This window comes from Leptodactylus fuscus, chromosome 4 (assembly GCF_031893055.1).
Source record: "Leptodactylus fuscus isolate aLepFus1 chromosome 4, aLepFus1.hap2, whole genome shotgun sequence".
Taxonomy (NCBI): Eukaryota; Metazoa; Chordata; class Amphibia; order Anura; family Leptodactylidae; genus Leptodactylus; species Leptodactylus fuscus.
In genome coordinates, this window is record NC_134268.1 from 148,918,036 (window position 1) to 148,939,692 (window position 21,657).

The 21,657-nt window shown below is 37.7% G+C and overlaps 1 protein-coding gene across 1 annotated transcript in view; it reads left to right on the forward strand.

Annotated features, from left to right (window-relative positions):
• SUGCT (succinyl-CoA:glutarate-CoA transferase) overlaps positions 1 to 21,657 on the forward strand; it is a 577,328-nt gene that overhangs the window by 191,726 nt on the left and 363,945 nt on the right. Inside the window, exon 10 of the mRNA XM_075271200.1 lies at positions 3,914 to 3,985. Coding sequence (XP_075127301.1) covers positions 3,914 to 3,985 — 72 coding nt within the window. The remainder of the gene's footprint in view (positions 1 to 3,913; positions 3,986 to 21,657) is intronic.

Here is a 21,657-nt window from a genome sequence, read left to right on the forward strand (position 1 = left end):
ATAATGACTGAATTTGGTGTGGAGAAGTAGGAAGATCAGAATATGGAGATGATGATAATGTTGTAGATGTGGATGACCATGTGCTAAGTGTGGATGTGGCTCGTCTACAAAGAAGATCATGGAAAGAAAAAATAGAGTGGTGTTGCTCACTTTTTGCCACTGAAGAAATCAAACAAAAAAGTTCCACAAATAGATTAAAACAGTTCATAATTATTTAAAGGAGTTGTCCGGGATAACTGCAAATCCCTACACTAATCTAAATACCCTCCCACCTCCTACTTTCTAAATAATATAATTAATGAAAAATGTATATTTTCCCATATCCCTGGGGCGATCACAAGGGACATTTTCTGATTATCTGGTGATGATCTGTTTCCCCATTTCTGGAAAGAAATCGTCACTACTACTCCCCTCCCATCCACTCCATTATACTTACCCTTCATGCTTCTTCCTGTGAAGTGGCTTTTCCTCCTGTACTGATTTTCTGTGAACGGAAAGATAATAAAAGTTATTGGGTTTGGAAAGCCAGAAGTCAAAAACAAATATCGAAAAATGCCTGCAGCAAGAAAGGATTAATAGGAGCAGAAATAAACCTTTGTGACAACAAATCGTTAAAGGGGGAGTCTATTATTGCCATTTTGCATTATATTTTTAAATTAGCCTATCTTAATATAGCCTTTAGAAAGACTATTCTAGGCATATTTCTCCTTTTCTGATCCTTGCAGCTGTTTTCCAGAAAAACGCTTTTATTCATATGTCTTCCCCTGTGCTCCAAGCACACCTGCATCACCAGCCTGAACCTTTCTTTACCCCCTTCTTTCTTGAAGATCCCTCTTCATCCTCTTCTTCACTGCTTCCATGAGCAGGTAGTCCCATTGGTGCAGATAAAACTTGTACATGTGCTGTATATGCTGATGTGACTTTCCAAAGACTACATTAAGATGGACTTATATAAAAATGCAAAATGGCAGTGATGCCCGTTAAAGCAGTACAGAGATAATTGTATATTTATGGACTAGTGCATTGGGAGCTGGCCTAATTTGCAAATTGCTGAAAGTGCTCTGACTCTCTTTTTAGAGATACAGCTCATTGCCACTCCTTTTTCAGTGATTGACATTTTCAGCCCATGTCATGGCTTTTTGTAGGCAAATCGGGCCGACCTCTGCACTTGTAGACATTCACATCAATAAAAAGATGATTATATCTGCATTGCTTTACCAGTTTGTAGCCAGAAAGGCACATGTCTTCTATGAAAGACCCCCTACCCTATCTGACATTGTTTTTGGCTTAGGTGACATTTTGGACCTGATAGACTTCTTAACAGTCATTTGTCATTACTTCCACAGTGTTAAAGAATATAGTGCTGAACTGTATAAGCGGGTGCCACTGAATCACTGGTGGTCCACAGCGAATTCCTTTGTCTTTGACAAACTCTATAAACTCTGTTAGCAGATTGTGGCATCTTGTAATAGGAGAAAGTTTATAGAAGTGTATTTATTGCTTGCATTATCTGAAATAATACAGACTATTCCTTTAACTAGCTTTATATCAACAAGTATAGAATGCTTCAAGTTTGTGGAAGATAAAAGCAGACCAGAAAGGACCCTGTAGTCTGCCTTTGTTTTTGAAGATTACCACAAATTGAGATAAGATGCAATAGTTACGTTTATCAAAACAAAATCTCCTTAAGTTGTGTGTGGGCTGAACATAGATGGCCTTTTGTGTAGCTAGAAAGTACATTGTAGTAACATGTGTTTTGTGTGAGCGCCTTCAAATAGCATATGAAATCATAGCCCGGCTTTTAGGTTTAAATGATAAATGTGTTGCTAATGATGTTTGAGATGTTTCTGCTTTATCAGCGGTCCTGAAGCACTGTTTTCAAAATGTAACCTTAAAATAGCCATCAAAGGCCCTTGTGCAGAGCTACATGGTAAGCAGAAACGCCTGCATTTATCACGAGGCAGCTTTGTTTGGCAAATATGACATAATCCTTTTTGGTCTCTTAAATTTACAACACCATTAGGAATGACCTGTTTTCCCACACATAACAGAAACCACGAAAACTAAAGAATTACCACTGCATATTAATGGTAAGACCTAGTTCTGTGTTTGGGCTCCAAAAAGACATTTTTGCCAAGGCAAGCAAAGTGATAGCTTGGACTGTTTATTTTCTTAGATCTTAAGGAAATCTACTTCTAAAGTAGGCATAGCTCTTGGAAAATTCCACTTCCACGTGTTACTGTTCACATGCCTGAATATAGTAACATGTGTCTGATATAAAGAATTAATTGAATAGAATTATATAGTAACAGCCTAGATCCATGATAAAAGATTAGACAGCCAGCACAATGAGGCAGGTTTGTATTTTGAGGGGAGACTATCAGCGGTAAATTCATTATAAACTTAATCACAGTAACGAATAGAGATGATTCTGCAGTTTCCAAACATTCATTCATTCCTGTCATATAGCTTTGGAGCCCCATTTTCATGTAACTAGCTATTATATTCATATGTAAGCGAGGCAAAACATGCTTTACCCGGTTTCTGCTTTCATATGTGATTATCAGGGCAATTTACATGAAAATGAGACTTGAAAGCCGAGAAACAGGCATATTTGGAAACTGTAGACTCACCTCTACATGGTACTATGATTAGGTTTATCATCCCTTTAATAATTGTTACTGTTCAATGTGTTCACACATTTCATGAATTTTATAGATTTAAGTTGTCTGTAATTTTTGTCAATGCCAATGATGACAATGTCTGTAAAGCACGGTGGCATATGATGACACTATACAAGTAAGCAAATGAATAAATAATGTAGCAGAGTTAGCCCAAATTTCTGCAATTGGTTAAACTCCTTCAGTGCGGTATCTTGTCACAGAAGACAACAAAACCAACCAGAAGTCATTGAAAAATGTTTTTCCATTGACTTTACTTTTTTTTTTTATTGTTTTTTTTTGTCTTCCTTGCTACATCTGTATATTTGTAGCTTCAAAATAGTAAAATACCATGTTTTTTGTAGTTGAAATATTTGTTTTAATATAAAAAAAAATAAATAAATAAAAATATTTATTTTCTTACCTGCCAGATATATGTGTTCATGTTTTCTAAGGGTTGAATAGTATCAAATTTTTGGAGACAATGTTCACAAAAAATTGTAAATTTGTCAAGTTTATGCTTGTCGTAATTTATATATTGTTTCATCTAATTTATTATCTGTAATGACAAAAAGTTTAGAACTGATAACAAATATAGGACAGCCAATATAGATCCATATTTGCGGTGTTACTTATAAAACAATATATTTGCCCTAGCATAAGGCTGCCTTTTTACATAGCACAGAAATTACCTGGTTTCCCAGAAATGCTGACAATCGTACTCCTCCTGTCGCTGGAGTCTGTTTATGCAGGGAGTCCAAAAATCGAAGAAGAGATTAACGACATTGTTCGCCAACTCTCCTGCCCTTCTTTTGTGTAAAGGATGCTTAATAAATTCAGATTGCTGTCACTTGTTTATTGGTCATGTTATAGATGTTTTTGAGGGAGATACCCTGTAACTTTATAGGTCAGGACGAATTACTATTCAGTGTTGCTAGGAATAGAAGCAAGTACGTCCACTTCCCGCTTGAATTGAGTCATTGAATCCACATATAAAGCTACTGTTATGTAATTTTATCCCATAAAAAAAACTGGATTCCATCCAGTCTTGGAGGTTCATCTCAAAGCACAACCTTATCTGAACCCTGCATCATCTTTGCTGAGCAGTGTTTGTAGCAAGATCAACATCTAAATATACCACCAGATGGATTCTTTTTCTATGGAATAATTAAGATATAAGTTGCAAAGTAAACAGTTTTTCTAGCATATGAAATGTTTTAAAATATACTTTTTATGTCTTGTTTCTTTTTCAGTCATTTAAAGCAAAGGATGGTTACCTTGTAATTGGGGCAGGCAACGACCAACAGTTCTTTACTGTTTGCAGGGTAAGTGTTATGGTGATGTAATGCGTGTGCAACACCAAGCCTGCATGCTTTTCTTTAATTCACTTTCTTAAACATTCTAAGTTGTAAAAACAAAAGTGATGGAGTAAATGTTTGATGATGGGTTAATTATTATTATTTTTGGCAAGACCAGGGATTGCTGGGCCCTTTACATGACCCACTTGACACAGAGCAGAATTCTTAACAGTAATTTCATTTTGATGGAAATTTAAAATAATTTCTGGAGTTGTTGTTGAAATGTAATTTACTTTTATAGCATATTTTTTTCCCATTTGTCTGATTTGTACTTGTTACAAATAAGAATATTGTGTAAAACTTAGTTAAACACTTGAAAACTTGATTTGGACAGTATATCAAGGCAAAAATATCATATCCAGACTAGCCAGTATAATATGTCTATACTATGGACAGATGTGTCCTTCCTTACTTTTCCCTTGTCCAGATGTGTGTATCACAAGATGACCAGCTTTTAAAAATACCTGATATTTGTCACTGGTTGGCTATCTTATATTTCTCTGTAAACCATGTACTTATTTTGTAGATTGCAGAACATCAAAAGTTTGGTTAGCATGTTGAAATATTGTATCTAACTGGTTTAGGTTGACGTTTTTAAACCAACATTAGCTAAGGGCACATGTTTAGAATAGAATAAAATAGAAATTTTAATGATCCCATTGGGAAATTAGATTTGCCACCAGCTCCAGTACAATATATTCAAACAGTACAGTCATTACAAAACAACAAATCAAAACATCAGTACCTGTATACATAGTATAATCAGATGAGAATCGACTTAGTAACCTAATACATTATGGGAAAAATATGCAAGTCTGTTTTCCAAGATGTAAATAGGAAAACAGTGCCTCTGCTTGCTGCCCTCTAGTTTGGCCAAACCTCACATCATAGCATTAAGGCTTGTCAAAACAGTCCTTCATGATGTTTAAGGGGCTGTCCCTAGAGGTCAGCAAGCAGAGGCACTGTTTTCCTATTTACATCTTGGAAAACAGACTTGCATATTTTTCCCATAATCCCCCAGTGGAGCGAAAAAGGCTTCTAAGTCTCCATATGCTTGTGAAGGTGCACACTCCCTAATGAGTGTTATTCCCTGATCTTAGTACATTATGTCAGCAATGCAAGCTTAATAAATACAAAAAATATGCCTTTACCCCCTCAGTAGGGTTACTCATTATGAGTTATTGATACTATTGAAAAGTAAGATATCTGTGGGAATGAATGACATTTTGAATCTTTCACTACCATGAAGTGTTATCAATCTTCCACTGAAAGACTGCAGTTGCCCCTTTAGACCCGATTGTGAGGGTATGAGGTGTTTTTCCTAATCAATTTAAAGAGGAACCTTAGAGATATGCAGTATTACATATCGCTAGAAAACCAACTGTAGTCAGTATTTCCAGTATGCCCCCTTTGCTGGAGATATCAGTGTTGTTAGTTTTCGCACCGATATCCCTCCACTGTCAGAAGAGCGGGCCTTACAACCTAGCATCATTACTGGGATCGAAGAACCTCCTCCCCCGACAATACAAGGTTCTAGAAGAGTACTGTCAAAGGGGGCCTGCTCATAGTGGAGAGAGATTGGTGCCAAAACTAACGGCACTGATATCTCCAGCACTGGGAAGGCTGAGTGTGCCGAATTCAGGACACTGTCAGCTTTCTAGTGGCATGTAATACCACCCATCTTTGAGAGCATGAAAGGTCCTCTTTAAATTTCCCCAGGATCCTCTGCCTCACAATGGCCTCCCAGTAGTTAAATTGTAGATCCTGCACATTTGAACAGCTTTTGATCAGTTTTTCAATCTGTTTTATATTCCAAGTTCTGGCATTACCTCCCCATACCGAAGCTGCATAAAACAAGGCTCCCACCACCACTGATTGGTAGAAGGTACAGACCAGCTCATTATACACATCTACTGACCATAGCTGCCAAAGGAAAAAAATGAGCCTGCTAGTCCCCTTCTTAAGCACTTGAGTGTTCAATCTCCATTCCAGTATGTCATCCAGATATAGCCCCAAGTATTTAAAGGACCTAGTCCTTTCCACCTCCTGACCCTCAATGCTGACCAGAGTAAACTCCAACTCCACCTTTCCAAAGCCATATATATTGTTCTTTTTCCAGTATGGCCGGGACATGTGCTATTTTTTTTAAAATCTTTTCATGGTCTTCTGATGTCTACTTCTTTTAGCCTTCAGACATTCATATTCTTTTTTTTTTTTTTTTTTTTTTTTTTTTTTTATAACAATTTTATTGGTTTACATAACACATACAGAATAGATAATGACAAAGCAATTGTGGATTGTAAACAAATGTAAGAGTAGTAACACGAGATAAAGGAAGCATAATGGTTAACCGTGTATAAAACTAGCAAATAAACATTAGGGTGGGGGGAGTACCTAACAAAATAGGTAATAGTTGGCGTATATGGGCGGGGAAGGTGGGGGGGGGGGTTAGGGGGTATTTAATTAGAAAATAATGGGCGTCCATAAGACTTGAATCGGCTTCACGTGATATTCATGTATGTCAAAATGAGTTTGAAAAAGGATGTTGAGGAGAATTAGAAGGAGGAAATGAGAGATGATAACATTCATATTCTTATTGACAAGCTCCGCAGCATGGGATCTTTAGCTTCTGTTTGCAACTAACTGCTCCTATTGTGCCTCTAAATCCTATTCTGTACCACAGTGAATTTCTAGGGCAGCTGGCACAGATGGTGAAGTAAATTGTTTAAGCTTAACATCTTTTTCGCCAAGCTCAGAGTATATATTAATTGTAACCTTCCTGATCTTTTTCCAGCTGAATTAGGTTATTTTAGTCCCTATACCTTTTAAGTTGTCATTTCTGATGGATCTGAAATATATCGCTAGTTATCCCTCGGTTTTTCTATGGCTATGCCATGATTGTGGTTCTGCTACCTGCATCAGTTTCAGCTTAAATCATTCCAAAGTATATATGCATGTATTCTAGCACTGGCATCCAGACTATGTGAGTCACAAAGTCACACATTAGATGATTCTTGACTAAACCTGGCGGTTTTAGCTGGACCACTTGACCAACTAATATCTGTGGAGACCTTCTGGGGGGACATAAGAATTCTGCAGTTCAATTTTACCTGATTCTAAGGGCTAGTTCACACGTGGGCAAAGGGGCGGATTTTGACAGCGGATTTCGCTTCAAAATCCGCCCCTTTACAATGGTGGTCTATGTAGACCACCGGGCTTTTTTTTCCCGCTAGCGGTGGGCTGCTGCTAGCGGAGAAAAGAAAGGACATGCCCCCGGCAGCTCCCTCCTATGTTGGCTCATTCATTTGAGCCGACAGCGGAGGGGAAAGCCGCGACCGCGATGGTCGCGGCAGGCGGGTTTTGACAAGAGAGAGACGCAGCTCACCGCGTCTCTCTTGGTGTCAAAACCCGCGCGGGCAGTTCACGTGTGAACTGACCCTTAGAGTATATTTACATGGGGAGATCTGGAGCTGATTTTCAGATGGATTGTGCCATCAATTATATGACATATCTCACCCTAATTCTGCCTCTCATTGGTTTCCTTGCACGAGGAAACTGAAAAAATAAGCATCCTGCTTGATCTTGTGGTTGAGTTAGCCACAGAGTCCACAGTGCAAGACACCCCACTGACTAGGCTCATTCATCTGAGCCTAGTCAGTGACGGAAAGCCAAAGGGGTGGAAATGGCAGAGGAATATGAAATGTATGTCAAATTCCTCTTTATCTTTGATCGTGTGGGGATGACTGCTTCTTCTGACTTACTACCCTCTCCACTTGAGTAAATATGGACTGTTTTCGAATGAGTGATTGGCTAACATCTTATGTTCCACTGCAAGGACCTTCACAGTACCACCAGGACCTTTACACGTTTATATTCATAGACAGATATAGTACTAAATATCTTTTGTGAAAAAAATAAAATAAGATAATTTGAAACAGTTAGAAATCAAAAATGATGGGCCACATTTTTTTCTGTATCTTAATCCATTTCTTTGAAAAATAAAAATAAAAATGGCAGAATAGTTTTTTGAAAAATGGGTATTAGGGTATGTTCACACTGAGTTTTTTGCAGGCAGATTTTGACGTGGAATCAAAGTCCTCCTGCAAGAACGGCTCCCATTTATTTCAATGGGAGTCGCTCGCTTTTTTTCCCCGCTAACGATTTTTTTTCAGCTTACAGGAAAAGGAAGTGACATACCCCATCTTCCCACGGATTCCATAGCTGACTCAGCCGCGGTGTCCATGGCTTGAGACTCCATCTTGATTAGGCCCATTCATTCAGGCCTAATGAGGAAAGGAATGCCGCAACGGGATGCAGATACATTGGAAAAGTCACACAACGGAAAGGGTGTCCACCATGTGAACATACCTTTAAAGTAGAAAAGATGGTTTAAATTCCAACAGAATTTGTCAAAGCTTGTCAAAGGTTAGGGGCTAAAATGACCATGCACTTGGAATTGTAACCTTTTCTATCCATATATACTTACAGCACATTAAATAGATAAATAAATCTGTGTATATAAACCTGAAAAGCAGATACTTCCACACTCCCTTAGCATCCAAAGTTATGGATATATCTCAGAGGGGTATATACTAGTTACAATTTGTATCGAAGATAAAACATGCAGCGTCGGCGTCAGGGGAAGCCATGAAGTGGATTTTAAATAAGTGTGTAGAAAATGAATTTAAGCCTTTCATCTTTGATTAAAGAACAGCTTCATAGGAAGGGTCAGCGGTATAAATACTAAACATACATAGGGCTTTGCCTGTGAAGTTATTTACATTGCCTTAGAGATATATGCCCAGGATAAATGTGCTAAGTGGTTGCAGACATGTTGAATGTGGTGTACTGTATGGAACGTTTGATCTTGTGAAAGGAAAACTGTGTAGCTGCTATTAGATGAAATGGCGCACAATTTTTATTCACTATTTAAAAATGACCAAACATACAAAAATGTTTATATTAATGGCTCATCATACAAATGATTAAAACAATACATTAGAAGTAATTGTAACCTGTGATGTCACTGTTCATTCACCTGCAGACTCATGCTCTGAGGTGCATTATATAGCACGTAAAGGGTTTTATCGATTGTTTGTAAATAGGACATAATGATGTATAATGAATAGTTATTGTACTCGATTGTGAAAGGATATGCAAGTTGGAAATATGTGCTGGTGCTCCACTTTTTCTTGTTCTGTCTTGTTATTTTTCTGTAGTTTTAGGCTGGGGCCCCAGGATGCAGAAACTCTACATTTTACAGTCACTGCAAGGTTATTATTATTATTATTGTTTATTTATATAGCACGATTAATTCCATGGTGCTTTACATTTGGGGGTTTACATGCAATACACAAAATATACAGGTAGATATAATACTAACAGTGACCAACTGACACAGTGGGGTAGAGGGCCCTGCCCGCGAGAGCTTACAATCTATGGGATTCTAGAAAATAGCCATCCGATAGATATAATAGAAGCAGATGCGTTGTTGTTGCGGTTTTTCCCGCAGCACTTTTTTTGCTGCGGGATGCTGCATGGGGCCTTAGCCTTAAACAAGTTTACAAAATAGTAACAATCATCCGTATTTAGGATGGAAGATAGAGAATAAGAAATAATTTTTATGTATATTTAACTGGTAAATTAGAGAAACATAAGGATTGGATCCTAGTTATGCTAAAAAAGTGTTACAAAACAGTAACAATAGCATTTTGATGGAGCACTGTAATTCAGCCATCTCTGGTGTTTCCGATGTAAATATCCTGCAAAGCACCCCAGTACTCAGCACCATTGGGGTCTGATAGGGGTAAAGTCTTGTTTCTGAAATACCTTTTAAACTTACATGTGCGTGAGAGCTTGGCAATTTTCAAGCATAAGGCGGATAAAGAACTTTTCATGGATATATTTTAGTATTTGTCCATTTATTATTGAATAAACGGGGGGGGGGAGGGGTAAGTAAAAAGTATGGTATAAAAGTTCCGTTTATATGGAACCTTGAGAACTTCAGTGTTTTTGTATGTAATCATTGCAGTAACAGTCAAGGTTGTTCATGCTGTCCTAACAGTGCAATATATAAGAGATGTATGGAAAGGAGATGGCTCAGCACATTGTGAGGTTGCCCGGTTGCACTTATGCAGCTTGGCTCCCATTCAACAGCACAGATACTGCACAGTCTGCTTCGAGCTCCTTAAACAGGTGCAGAAAACAGCTAATTGTTGCAATGTTTGAGTATCGGAACCCTACCTATCTTATAATAATAGCCTGTCTAAGGCCAGGGCCCAACATGATGTAAACCACAGTGTTTTACAGTCCCTGCAAAGTGGATATTTTAGTGAATCCCATCCACACATTGCATAAAAATACCCACAGGGGAAATTCTTTGATTTTCAAAACCGTTGCGTTTTTGGAAATGGCAGCAAGTCAGTTATACCTAAGGAAATGTTAGCAGTTTTCCTGTAGGTGCAATTAAAACAAAAGGGCACAGAGAAAAGCTCTGTAGACTTTCTGTGAAAAATGTTGTAAGAAAAACCACAATGTGTTTCCGCTGTGGGTTTTCTCGTATTAATAGGACATCAATTTTGGATCTTGGATTTATGTATAGTTTGTTTTGTTTTCTATAATTTGAGGGTCATCCTTGATCAAAACCAGCTTTTTATATTTCAAATTTAATTGTGAAGATCCTTTACAATTTATTTATTTTTAAACAAAACCTTTGTATGGTAATCTCAAACAGGTTCAACTTTAACGTACGTCATATTAATATATGAATATATACTGTATAATAAATATGTATATTTATGCTAACACTCTACCATTATTAAAGTAGTCTGATGTGAATATCATGTATCTTCTGCATAATTCACCTTAGTTAGGTTTCTTTTATATATGTTTTAACACAGTATCCCACATATTTGCTTATTTGTACAATCATAGTCCCTCCTCGAAACCACATTTAAGCCATTGTTTATCTATCAAAATGGATCTCCTGTAAATTTCAGCTGATCTCCAGGGTTTTTATAATCATCTAATTTTTGAAGGACACAAATGAGATTTTCCAAGGAGGCACTTATCAGAGGTACATGATTGAAGGAAAAAGGTGAACACTGAGTTTCCCACCATTCATGAGAACAAGGATCTTGTGTCTCCTGTTTTAATGGAACTCACACACAACCACTATCACTCCATTCATATTGTATGCATCTGGTAGAACATTCTGAACTTTAACTTTATTAAAAAAAATGTTACTATATTTGCAAGATATAAACAACACAAAAAGTAGAACAGTTGTAGATACAGCTCCCAAATAAACCAACAAAAATGAAGACAAAGTGGTTGGATGAAGTAGGAGGGTATAGAGGATTTAGGGAAAAGAGGAAGAATATAACAAACACAGCAGCACAAAAGCCAATACACCAGTAAATACAAAGCGAATACTGACAGTAAAGTTCTGCAAGCAGTCGAGGACAGGGTGCGGACCAGAGTCCACTAAAGGGTCTTTGAGTGAATTGGCTGAATGAACATATCTGAAAGATAGTAGGGTGTTATACCTACTGAAGAATAGGACCTGCAGCAAAATGTTGGCAAGAGAGTGGATCCAATGGTGTCTGAAAAGAGCTCTCGGACATATAGCCTGTGCAATCTGTACCCAGTCCTTATGTGGGAGATTGTGAAAAAAGTTGAGTACCCAGGAACCGCTGCCTAATAGTGTTTTATACAATTAAGGCCATTCCCTATATCTTTGGATCTATTGAAGATATTCCAATTCAACCACACATTACTACTCACCCAGATAAAACAACAAGAGCCAAGAATCATGGGCTGAGATTCTCTGCAGAAAGCAACTTGGAATGTATATTAATTTTCAATATAATAACATTCCCGAACCAGGAGTGGGTTCCTGATTTCCAGATCTCTTGAGTCTTTCCTATCTAAGACATCAAAGGATGGAAATTAAGTTCAAAAAGTTTTTCCAAATTGCTGTGAGTATTTATACTGAGGTATCTTATACCTGATGGAGGCCATAAAAAGAATAATTTTATTGATTGAGGACCAGTTCTTTTTTGTTTGGGAAAAACTGTAGACTGCGATTTGGTCACATTGACCTTAAAGTTAGACCAAGACCTGAAGTAATCTAGATCTGCCATAACCGAGAGAATGAAGGTATGGGGATACATAATGTAAAGCATGAGATCATTGGCAAAGGACAAGTACATGTTTGCCCTATAGTGATGCCTTTGATGTCACATAACATATAGCAGAGAGAACAGAGTATCCATGGTGGACACCATTGGAAATGGAAAATAAACTTGATAGCATTCCTTTAAATTTTATTTTGGCAATGGAGTTATGATATAAAGTCATTACTTTTGAAATAAAGGTATTGTCTACTCCCAAGGACTTGAGGACGAAGTAGACAAGATTATCAGGGGGATATGTTTATTCTGGGTATAAAAAATTATGTTCATAGTTTTCAGACTATTGTCACGGGCCTCCCTCACCGAGACAAACCCACCTGCTCGAGATGGACATGATCTGGAAGAAGTTTGTTTTGCATAGAGCTTGAGGTCAGTATTTAATAGGGAAATAGGAAAGTGTTGGGCTATGGAGACTCAGGTAAATGCCTTCAAGAATAGCATGGAGAGGAAGGTATAGAACAGCCAGGTATACAAACTGGCTATAAAGCCATCTGGACCAGGGCTTCTGCTTCTACAAAGGGTACAAATTGCCTCCTGGAGCTCCTCCTCCAAAAACGGGCCATCGAGGTCTGCATATGAGGATAAAGTATTTGTAGAGTCGACCCCGAGGTAGGCAGAGACACAGGCAAAGGCATCCTGAAAGGCTTTGAATAAAGGCTATCTAAATTGTACAGGGTAGAGTAATAAGTATCAAATTCCCTCAAGATCCTGTGCCTAAGTGTGAAGAGATTATGTGTAATAGTTGAGAATCGTAGGATTCTAGCACTGTCAAGCTTTCAAATCTTTGTCTAGCATATTCCCACACTTACCCCATATTTATATAACGGGCCCCAACTGGTTGAAGGGGTATGAATACCTTTGCAAGGCACTGTATGTAGCATTTTACAGCTACTCTGTAGACAAGACTGTGTTTGATCCAAAAAGTTGGAAATGCCAGTCTGCCAGTCCAGTTTAATTCCTATCATTGGTAAACATAGTTAACTTTGCGGGTTTGTTCACACTGAAATTGTAGAAGATGCTTTTGATGCTTTTTTAGTATCCAAATCTTCCCTAAAACACCGCTCTAATCTGCTTCCCATTGTTTTCAGTAGGAAGCAGTGACCATCACTTCATAGTTTCAACTGCAGAAGGTGAACTTGCTGTGTATTTTCATCCAAAAACACAGAGTGATCATAGGTATACTCAGGAGGTTCAGCAAAGTTTTGTTTTTTTATGATCCGACCTTAGACTCCGCCTCCTTACAGACGAGCCTCCGGCAGAACCAGTGTTGATTGGCCAAATGCTGTACACTGGCCAATCAACGCTGGTCAATTTATTCCTATGAGAAACAGTAAGCTCACTCGTAACAGCAAGCTGCCAGCTCTCCTGACTAGCAAGGACGAGCCTGCTGCAGAACCAGTGTTGATTGGCCGAATGCTGTACACTGTATTGTATTTGGCCAATCAACGCTGGTTCTGAATCAAATATTTACTGTGAATAGCTAGTAGTATTCGATCGAGTATGAATATTTCGAATACCGTAGTATTTGATTGAATACCTACTACTCGCTCATCTCTAGTTACTACCAAAAATCTGTATGAATTTTGAATACTATGTCAATACCATTTTAACATATTATAGAGGCAGTTGCCATGAAAATTGTGACTTAAAGAGGTTTTCCCATGAACATAACAACATTTATTTATGTAGATAAAAAAGTGAAACATTTTTGCAAATAAGTAAACATTTTGCTGAATTTTAAAGGTTTTCTCTAATCATTTTAGTGGACACAGTTTGTTGTCTTGATTGGTTGCCAATGGATGCGACCATGAATGCAGAAATTTTCTATGGTCTGGGATTTGTCAGAAACCTAACCATGATTTATTGTGGACAGGTTATCATAGGCGGACACTACATGTTTGAAATGATATCCTGGCTATAATAAGAAAATCATGGATGAGTCTCTGACCTTAGAAAGGTTCTGCATTCATGGTCGTATCCACTGGCAACCAGTCAAGACCACAGTCTGCATTTATTACAGCAAATCTTTAAAACTTTGCAAAATGTATAATAACTTATATGTGCAAAAAGTTTAACTTTTAAATATTGTGAGAAGGTGACAGGCAGATTGCTGGAGTCCAGATATATTAGGTCCAGGTTTCTGACATATGTGGTCCAGGGTGGATCTGGAGTAGGCCTCAGCCCAGGTATAGATCCTTGGCTCATTACTGGGCCAGAAAAAGGCTGCAGCTCTTCCATTGCTGTGCAGTTCCATGAGGTGAAAGGAGGTGTATGGTTCTGTCCTGTAACGCTAAATCCGGTGAAAATATATTGCACCTGTTTTGTTCGTGTGGCTGGAGGTAAGCCACGCGTATAGTTAGGTTATCTGTTCTGTTTAGTTAGTTGCTCAGACAAGCAGGTATTTATTTTGTTTTTGCCTGAGGTTAAGGCTGTATTTTGTTTTGCTCCTTTTGTCCTGAAGTCAAGGTTTATTTATTTTCCTGTTTTTTCCCAGTTTGCTTCCGGTTTTGTGTCCCTGTCTTGACTGTTTGATGTCCATTGGAATACCTCTTTAACAGTATTGCATGAATATACCCTAAAAGATGGTTTACAGGGGGCAGGCCTTATATATTCCACTGGATCTTATTACACCTAATACATATGAAAAGAATGTGTTTGCCATGACTAAATGTCTATTTTTGGTCTTGGACACACACAGCACAGATGAAATTTGAGTTTGACTCATAGACTCATCCTTCCCAAGTCATTATATCCTGTCTTTTTCATTCTGGCCATCTGAGATTCTGTCTAATCCCTCCTGAAATGGACATCTTCTCTTTCTACCTCAGTTTGAGGATGGTATGTACCATTATGCGTGACCTTGCTTGAATCCCCCTGGTCATATGATGTTTTTCTGCTTTTTCCATTCTTTCATTTGGCAGCCACCAAGTAGCCTGTTCATGCAAAATTAACCAAAAAAGTTCAGATTTGTTAAAACCAGTTCTCTCATCTAATAGACAAGTATAGGATATCACTTTGTGCTACAAAATCATGTCACCTTGAAAAGTTGTTAATCCTGTAACACATATCTGAACGTATAGGGACACATCTGTGAATTAAGACTGAATGTATGTAGAAAATTTGAGGGTATGTAATATTTTTACACAGTAAGGGTGAATTCACACTGAGTAAACACTAGCTTATTCTGAACGTAAAACACGTTCAGAATAAGCGGCGTCTAAAGCAGCTCCATTCATTTCTATGGGAGCGGGGATACGAGCGCTCCTCATAGAAATGAATGGGCTGCTTCTTTCACTCCGTGCAGTCCCATTGAAGTGAATGGGGAGTGCCGGCGTATACGGCAAGCTATGCTCATGCCGGAGCGTACACGCCGGCACTCCCCATTCACTACAATGGGACTGCACGGAGTGAAAGAAGCAGCCCATTCATTTCTATGGGGAGCGCTCGTATCCCCGCTCCCATAGAAATGAATGGAGCTGCTTTAGACGCCGCTTATTCTGAACGTGTTTTACGTTCAGAATAAGCTAGCGTTTACTCAGTGTGAATGCACCCTAACATATAATGATATCTTGATCGACAATTAGAAACAAGAAAACACTTATCCTTTGTTAGAAAGAAGCTGATTGACATGTAAAGTAGGCAGAGATGCAATGTTAACTGTTACTGTCATTTAGTTAAAACATAACACTATAATATATGCAAATGTTTCCATGTGATATTACACAGATGGCAGATGGAATACAGGAATATAAAGTGGAGTGTGCATCATTGCCAGGCTTAGAAATGGATCCCCTTATACATTACTGCCACAGGATGTCACCATTGCTTCAGAAGTGACAGGCTTTTTGCTTAGGCCATTCTCTTAGTCCAGTAATAAATAAAAGAGTAGTAAACGCCTCATTGATTTATAATAGTGCTCATAAATCTTAAAAACTACAGTCTTTAACTGGCAATAAATGTGTATACTTTTACCAAATTCTTCAGTAGGTTTAGGTCATTGTTCTAACTCCACAAGACAACATAAACAAATGTAAGTAGATAAAAGGAGATTTTGTTTTTCCTGGAGACCTGACACTAGAATATACACATTTGCCACCATGTATCCTGAGGCTTTATTATTTATTGTATATTAATTTATGGTCCACCTGTTGGAACATTCTCAGTTTTTAAGGTTAAGTTTGCCTTAGTGACCTAGAAAAAGAAAACTTTGCACATTTTCTGTTCTTCCTTTTTTTTAGACGAATATAGAACAATTTTTATTTATTTTTTGTTATACGACTCTATGTACGGTATTTCTTCAAGACTGTCACTTGATGGTGCATCCACAGACTCATGCTTTGTTGCTCATTGGCATGCATAGATGAATGGCATAAGTTTCAATACAAACATGTCGTTTTGGATTTTTTAATTCTTATAAATTTTATTTAAAATACAACAGATTTATTAAAGTTGTACAGATTGAACATTGACTTGCAAATCTTAATTTTCAATTATGTGGTGCATAGTGTACATACTGTATGATGTTCTAGCCCAAATTGTAGAGCAGCATCAAACAGAAGAGAAGATGATGAATTCTGTAATATCTATCTATCTATCTATCTATCTATCTATCTATCTATCTATCTATCTATCTGTCTGTCTGTCTGTCTGTCTGTCTGTCTGTCTGTCTGTCTGTCTGTCTGTCGGTCTATCTATTTAGTTTACTCTATACAGATATTGTAAGTGTATTGTATACTTGATATACTTCCACTGAGATATTTTAAATATATCATAAAGTACTAGGACATGGCTCTTAATAAGGTGTTTCAATCTCTCCTATAGCTGAAAGGGTTATACAATCAGGTACCCAGCAATATAGTGTGACTTCTGCCTAGCTCTTCCACGATCAACTGTGAGTGGTATTATTGAAAAATTGGAAGTGTGAAAAACCACAGCAACTCGACCACGACATGGCAGGCCACTTACAGAGCACCTAGAAAGCTGACAGTGCGCTGAATTCAATTCAATTCTGAAGTTGGCTTCCTAGCAATATATAATACCGAACATTGATGAGGATGTGAATGGTCCTCTTTAAAGTTGGCTTCCAGGGATTGACCTAGAGACATTAGTTCCAGTAAAGGGACGTTTTACTGCTTCAGCATACCCAGACATTTTGGATAATTGTATGCTTTCAACTTTGTGGGAACAGTTTGGGAAAAGTCCGTCTTTGTTCTAGAATGACTGTGCCTCATGGTACAAACCAAGGTCCATATATGCATTGTTAGGTGAATTTGGTATCTAAGAACATTGTACAAATCCCTGACCTCAGCTCAGTCAAACACATTTGGGATAAACTAGAGCACAGACTGTAAACCAGTCCCTCTTGTTCTACACAAGTGCCTGATCTTACAAATCCTCTTTTGGATGAATAGGTAAAAATTCTCACAAACTTATCCAAAATGTTGTAGAAAACCTTCCCAGAAGATTGGAAGCTTTGCCTCGTATAAACATTCATAAGTAAAAAAGTACATCCTTTTTGAATTCTGAATTCTTTGAATTCAGAACATATTTTTTTTAAAAAAAAAGCTAGAAAACCCGCCAGAGATCAGTAGTACCACATTTAGCAGTACTAATTTGAAATAATCATCTTTCTGTATGACTTGTTCAGTCCCTCCCATTGTTTCAGAGGAATTGAGGCCCACTCTTCTTCACAATGTTAGTTCAGTTCATTAAGGTTTGTCGGCATTTCTTTACTCACAGCTCTCTTATGGTCAGCTAAAATTTTACAACATAGGTGAAGAATTAAAAAAAAAAGTATTATTTACCCCGCTGATCTCCTGCTGCTCCTGTTACAGTATTTACTGGGCCCTATTCTCACTGATTTCTACTATTTGGTACTATCTTGACACAGTAGGAAATGCCCATTCAGCCGATCACTGGCACAGTAGTTACCCTTGTTAGCCATCGATGGGCTAAACAGGCATTTTCTTTTTGTTGACATGGGCACAGAACCTAGAAACCAGTGGTAAGTGTTGGATCAGAAGCAGTGGAGGATCTGTAAGGTGATAAATATTTGATTTTTCTATTTTTACATTTTTTTTTCAGTCCATTCTTCACCTTTGATGTAAAATTTTATTTTGACGAAAATCCCCTTTAATATAAGGCCACATATTGTAGAAAAGACACAATGTTGGTTCATGATTTTGAGCCAAATTCAAGAGTCACCTCAAAGTGAATGGCAAATATAAAGTAAGCTCTTACACTTCTCTCATACATTAAATCTATTTCTGACTTTGCTCTCAAAAACGCAGCAAAATCTGCAACAAAAAATGCAGCTTTTCTGCCATAAGCGTTAAACAGTTTTGAGTATAAAAGCTGTAAATCTATTTATAGATATCTATATCTCCCTGAGCGCAGGATCTCTTCCTCTGTCACTTTTTATTAGGCAGGGACCAGAGGAGACCTGGCAGACCTGCTTTAATATATTGTTACCAAATGTGTGTAATAAAATCATTTCAAATCAGATCCATGTGTAAACCCGTAGCACATTTTTAAATAAATTCACTAACTTTTAATGTTTAGTGTAATGTAAAAAATTGCTGGAATTATAATTCATTTTACTAGTATTTTCCATTTTCCCCACAATATACAATATTATGTACTGTATAAATTTGTAAAAAGAGTATGTCGGTCACAGCAGGTTGCAGCTGAGATCAATTCAAGCCTTCTCCAACTATAGCCAATTACAATCTGTTCTTAAGAGTTTTATCTTCGTTGCAAGACAATTCTGGCAGATAGTAGTCAGTCATATAATTTGGAAACTGCAAATAATAGATTTTAATAATAATGTGCTCTACAAATTCTCTACTTGTCCTTTTATGAGTAATGTTATGTTAAACTAGCTGGTTTTACTCCAATGTAAAGTAGGTCCAAGATTATGCTGATTAATCGCTTAATATATTTTCTAGAAACTGGAGCTCTGGTTTTCTAATACAGTCTTAAAAATGCCCAATTTATGCTCTTAGATAAATTATACTATTCTGACTGCCAGCAACCATGAATAGAGGAAGCTTAAGAGCTAAAAAAAAATATGGTGAGCTCCTAATATTGTTCTCCAGCTGCTGTATCTAGTCATTTAACTCTATGGCCAGTTTCATACAAAAATATGGGGAGTGGTTATGTTCCCAAATAGCTGGACTGACTTAAAATGATAGCATCAGATTCCCTGATTGCCGTAATAAGCTTTATAACACTATACTCCGATATTTGGGACAGGTACCGCAGCACTTGTGTTGATGCCTCAAATTCCTGTTTACTTAACCCTTAAGTACTATCATGGTGTCTATCATACACTACTATCATACACATATCATTATGATAGACACCATGATAGTACTTAAGGGTTAAAATCTCTCCAGTTTCCCATGTCACAGAAAGCCAAAACTGAGCTACAATTTTTCTCCACTGCTGTCAGTTACTGACTAAGCTCAGGTGTAAATGCAACTAATGCATGGTGTTTCATGCTGCAGTTTCTATGGATGAATCAGCTGTGGAATCCATGGTAAGATTGAGCAGAACGGTTATTTTTTATGTATTATGCTGCTCTCTCTTCCTCCTGTTGCGTACAATGGGAGGCAAATTCAGGGCAGAATTTAGCGCCTATTTTGAGGCAAAATCCACCCCGAAATCAGCATCAAATTATTCTGCCAGATATACTTTACTAAGTGCTAGTGGACCCCTGGGATAGATGCTGCCAAAACGATAAAGTTTGTGCCTTCTGTATATCTGCACTGGTGCACCATGGACTAAAACGTGTGGCATATTTCAACAGCGTTATTCAAGTTGGTTTTAGACAAAATATACAGGTTTTCTTTTCTTTGCCATATTTTTGTCTGAATCCTTCATTTGCTATTTTTTGGTCCCCAAATATACCAAGGTCATTACAGAAGTTTTCCTGTTCTATTTATGAAATATCTTTGGTTCATCTTATATTTTGAAAAATACTGTATTTCTATACAAGAAAACCAATATTGAACAAAATAAAAAAATGTTTTTGTGGGGAATCTCAATGCTCCCACCTCATTATGTAGTTTTAGGACATGTGATACTAGCAGCCAGGGCCATGGCCCCCACCTAGAAATCTTTTTCTTTTATGCTTGTTACTTTTTATGTTTGTTGTTCTGGCACACATCTTACTGTTATGACATATTTGACCAAGAAAAGGGGGTGCTATGCCTTGTGGGGGTGGGGTTAGGGTGTCTAAGTCAAAATTTTATTATGGGGCCCAGTCTTTGCTTGTTACACTCCTGAGCTGAAGGCTTTAAATAAATTAATACTTTTAACAACAGCACACAGATATTACTGACCTTTCCTTCTATTAAATTCTAAAACTTATAAATTCATATGAATTCTAAGTATTCAACATTCTAATAAACAACAAAGAAAAAAAATAACACTCATTCTTACTGCCGAAATGCTAGAAAAACCCCATCAATACTCTGTCTACTTCAATTCTTGAGCGTCCAATAGTGAGCAAACTGATGCCACACAATATACCGTAGACCTGTCCTGAGAATTTTTAAAGTGTACCTCCAGTTATAAACAACTTTGTATAAAAGAATAGTACAAGTGAATATCCGAAACTTTTTAATTTATCTTTATTAAAGAAATATGTTTCCTTCTGCACTTTTCAGGCGGAGGTTTCTGGAAAGGACACACAAATAAATGCTGCTGCTACACTCTGGTACTCTAAGGGCCCCTTCACATGGCTGAAACGCGCGCGTTTTTTGCACGTTTTTTTTACGCGTGTAAAAATGAAACCGTTGCATTTACGCGATGTTTTAATAGACGGCGCGTAAATGCGGCGTTTTCTGTGCGTCTTTTGACCGCGTAAACGCTGCGTTTACGTGCCGTCTATTAAAACGTTGCGTAAACGCGACATTTTCATTTTTACACACGTAAAAAAACGTGCAAAAAATGTGCGCGTTTCAGCCGTGTGAAGGGGCCCTAAGAGTGTTGGTTGGCTCCTTTGACACTGCTATATCTTCCATATAAGACTTCATCAATCCACAGAGTTAGGCAATAAATCTAGTAGCCTCTTCCTCTCCCACACCTCTTTATAAAGTTCTATGTGTGAGCTAGATATATAAGACAGATCTCTATGTAACCAGTCTGATTGAAGAAGGAGGAATTGAGTAGCTTAAGAGGTTTCAAAGGAAACAAGTTTCTTTGGTAATATACATTATAAGCACTCGCAGCACTGTTTCCCTCTGTTATGTAAATTACATTCGAAGAGTCCCACCAAGATATTTATTGAAGAGAAGAATCACAACTGAAAGGCTTGTGTGTGATTGTGTACCAGGCTTTGTAGCACCTGTTGAAAATCCTGGTGACATGCTCATCTTTATAGGGGCTCTCCAGGAAAACTGGAAATCCCTACACTAATCTAAACACCCTCCTACTTTC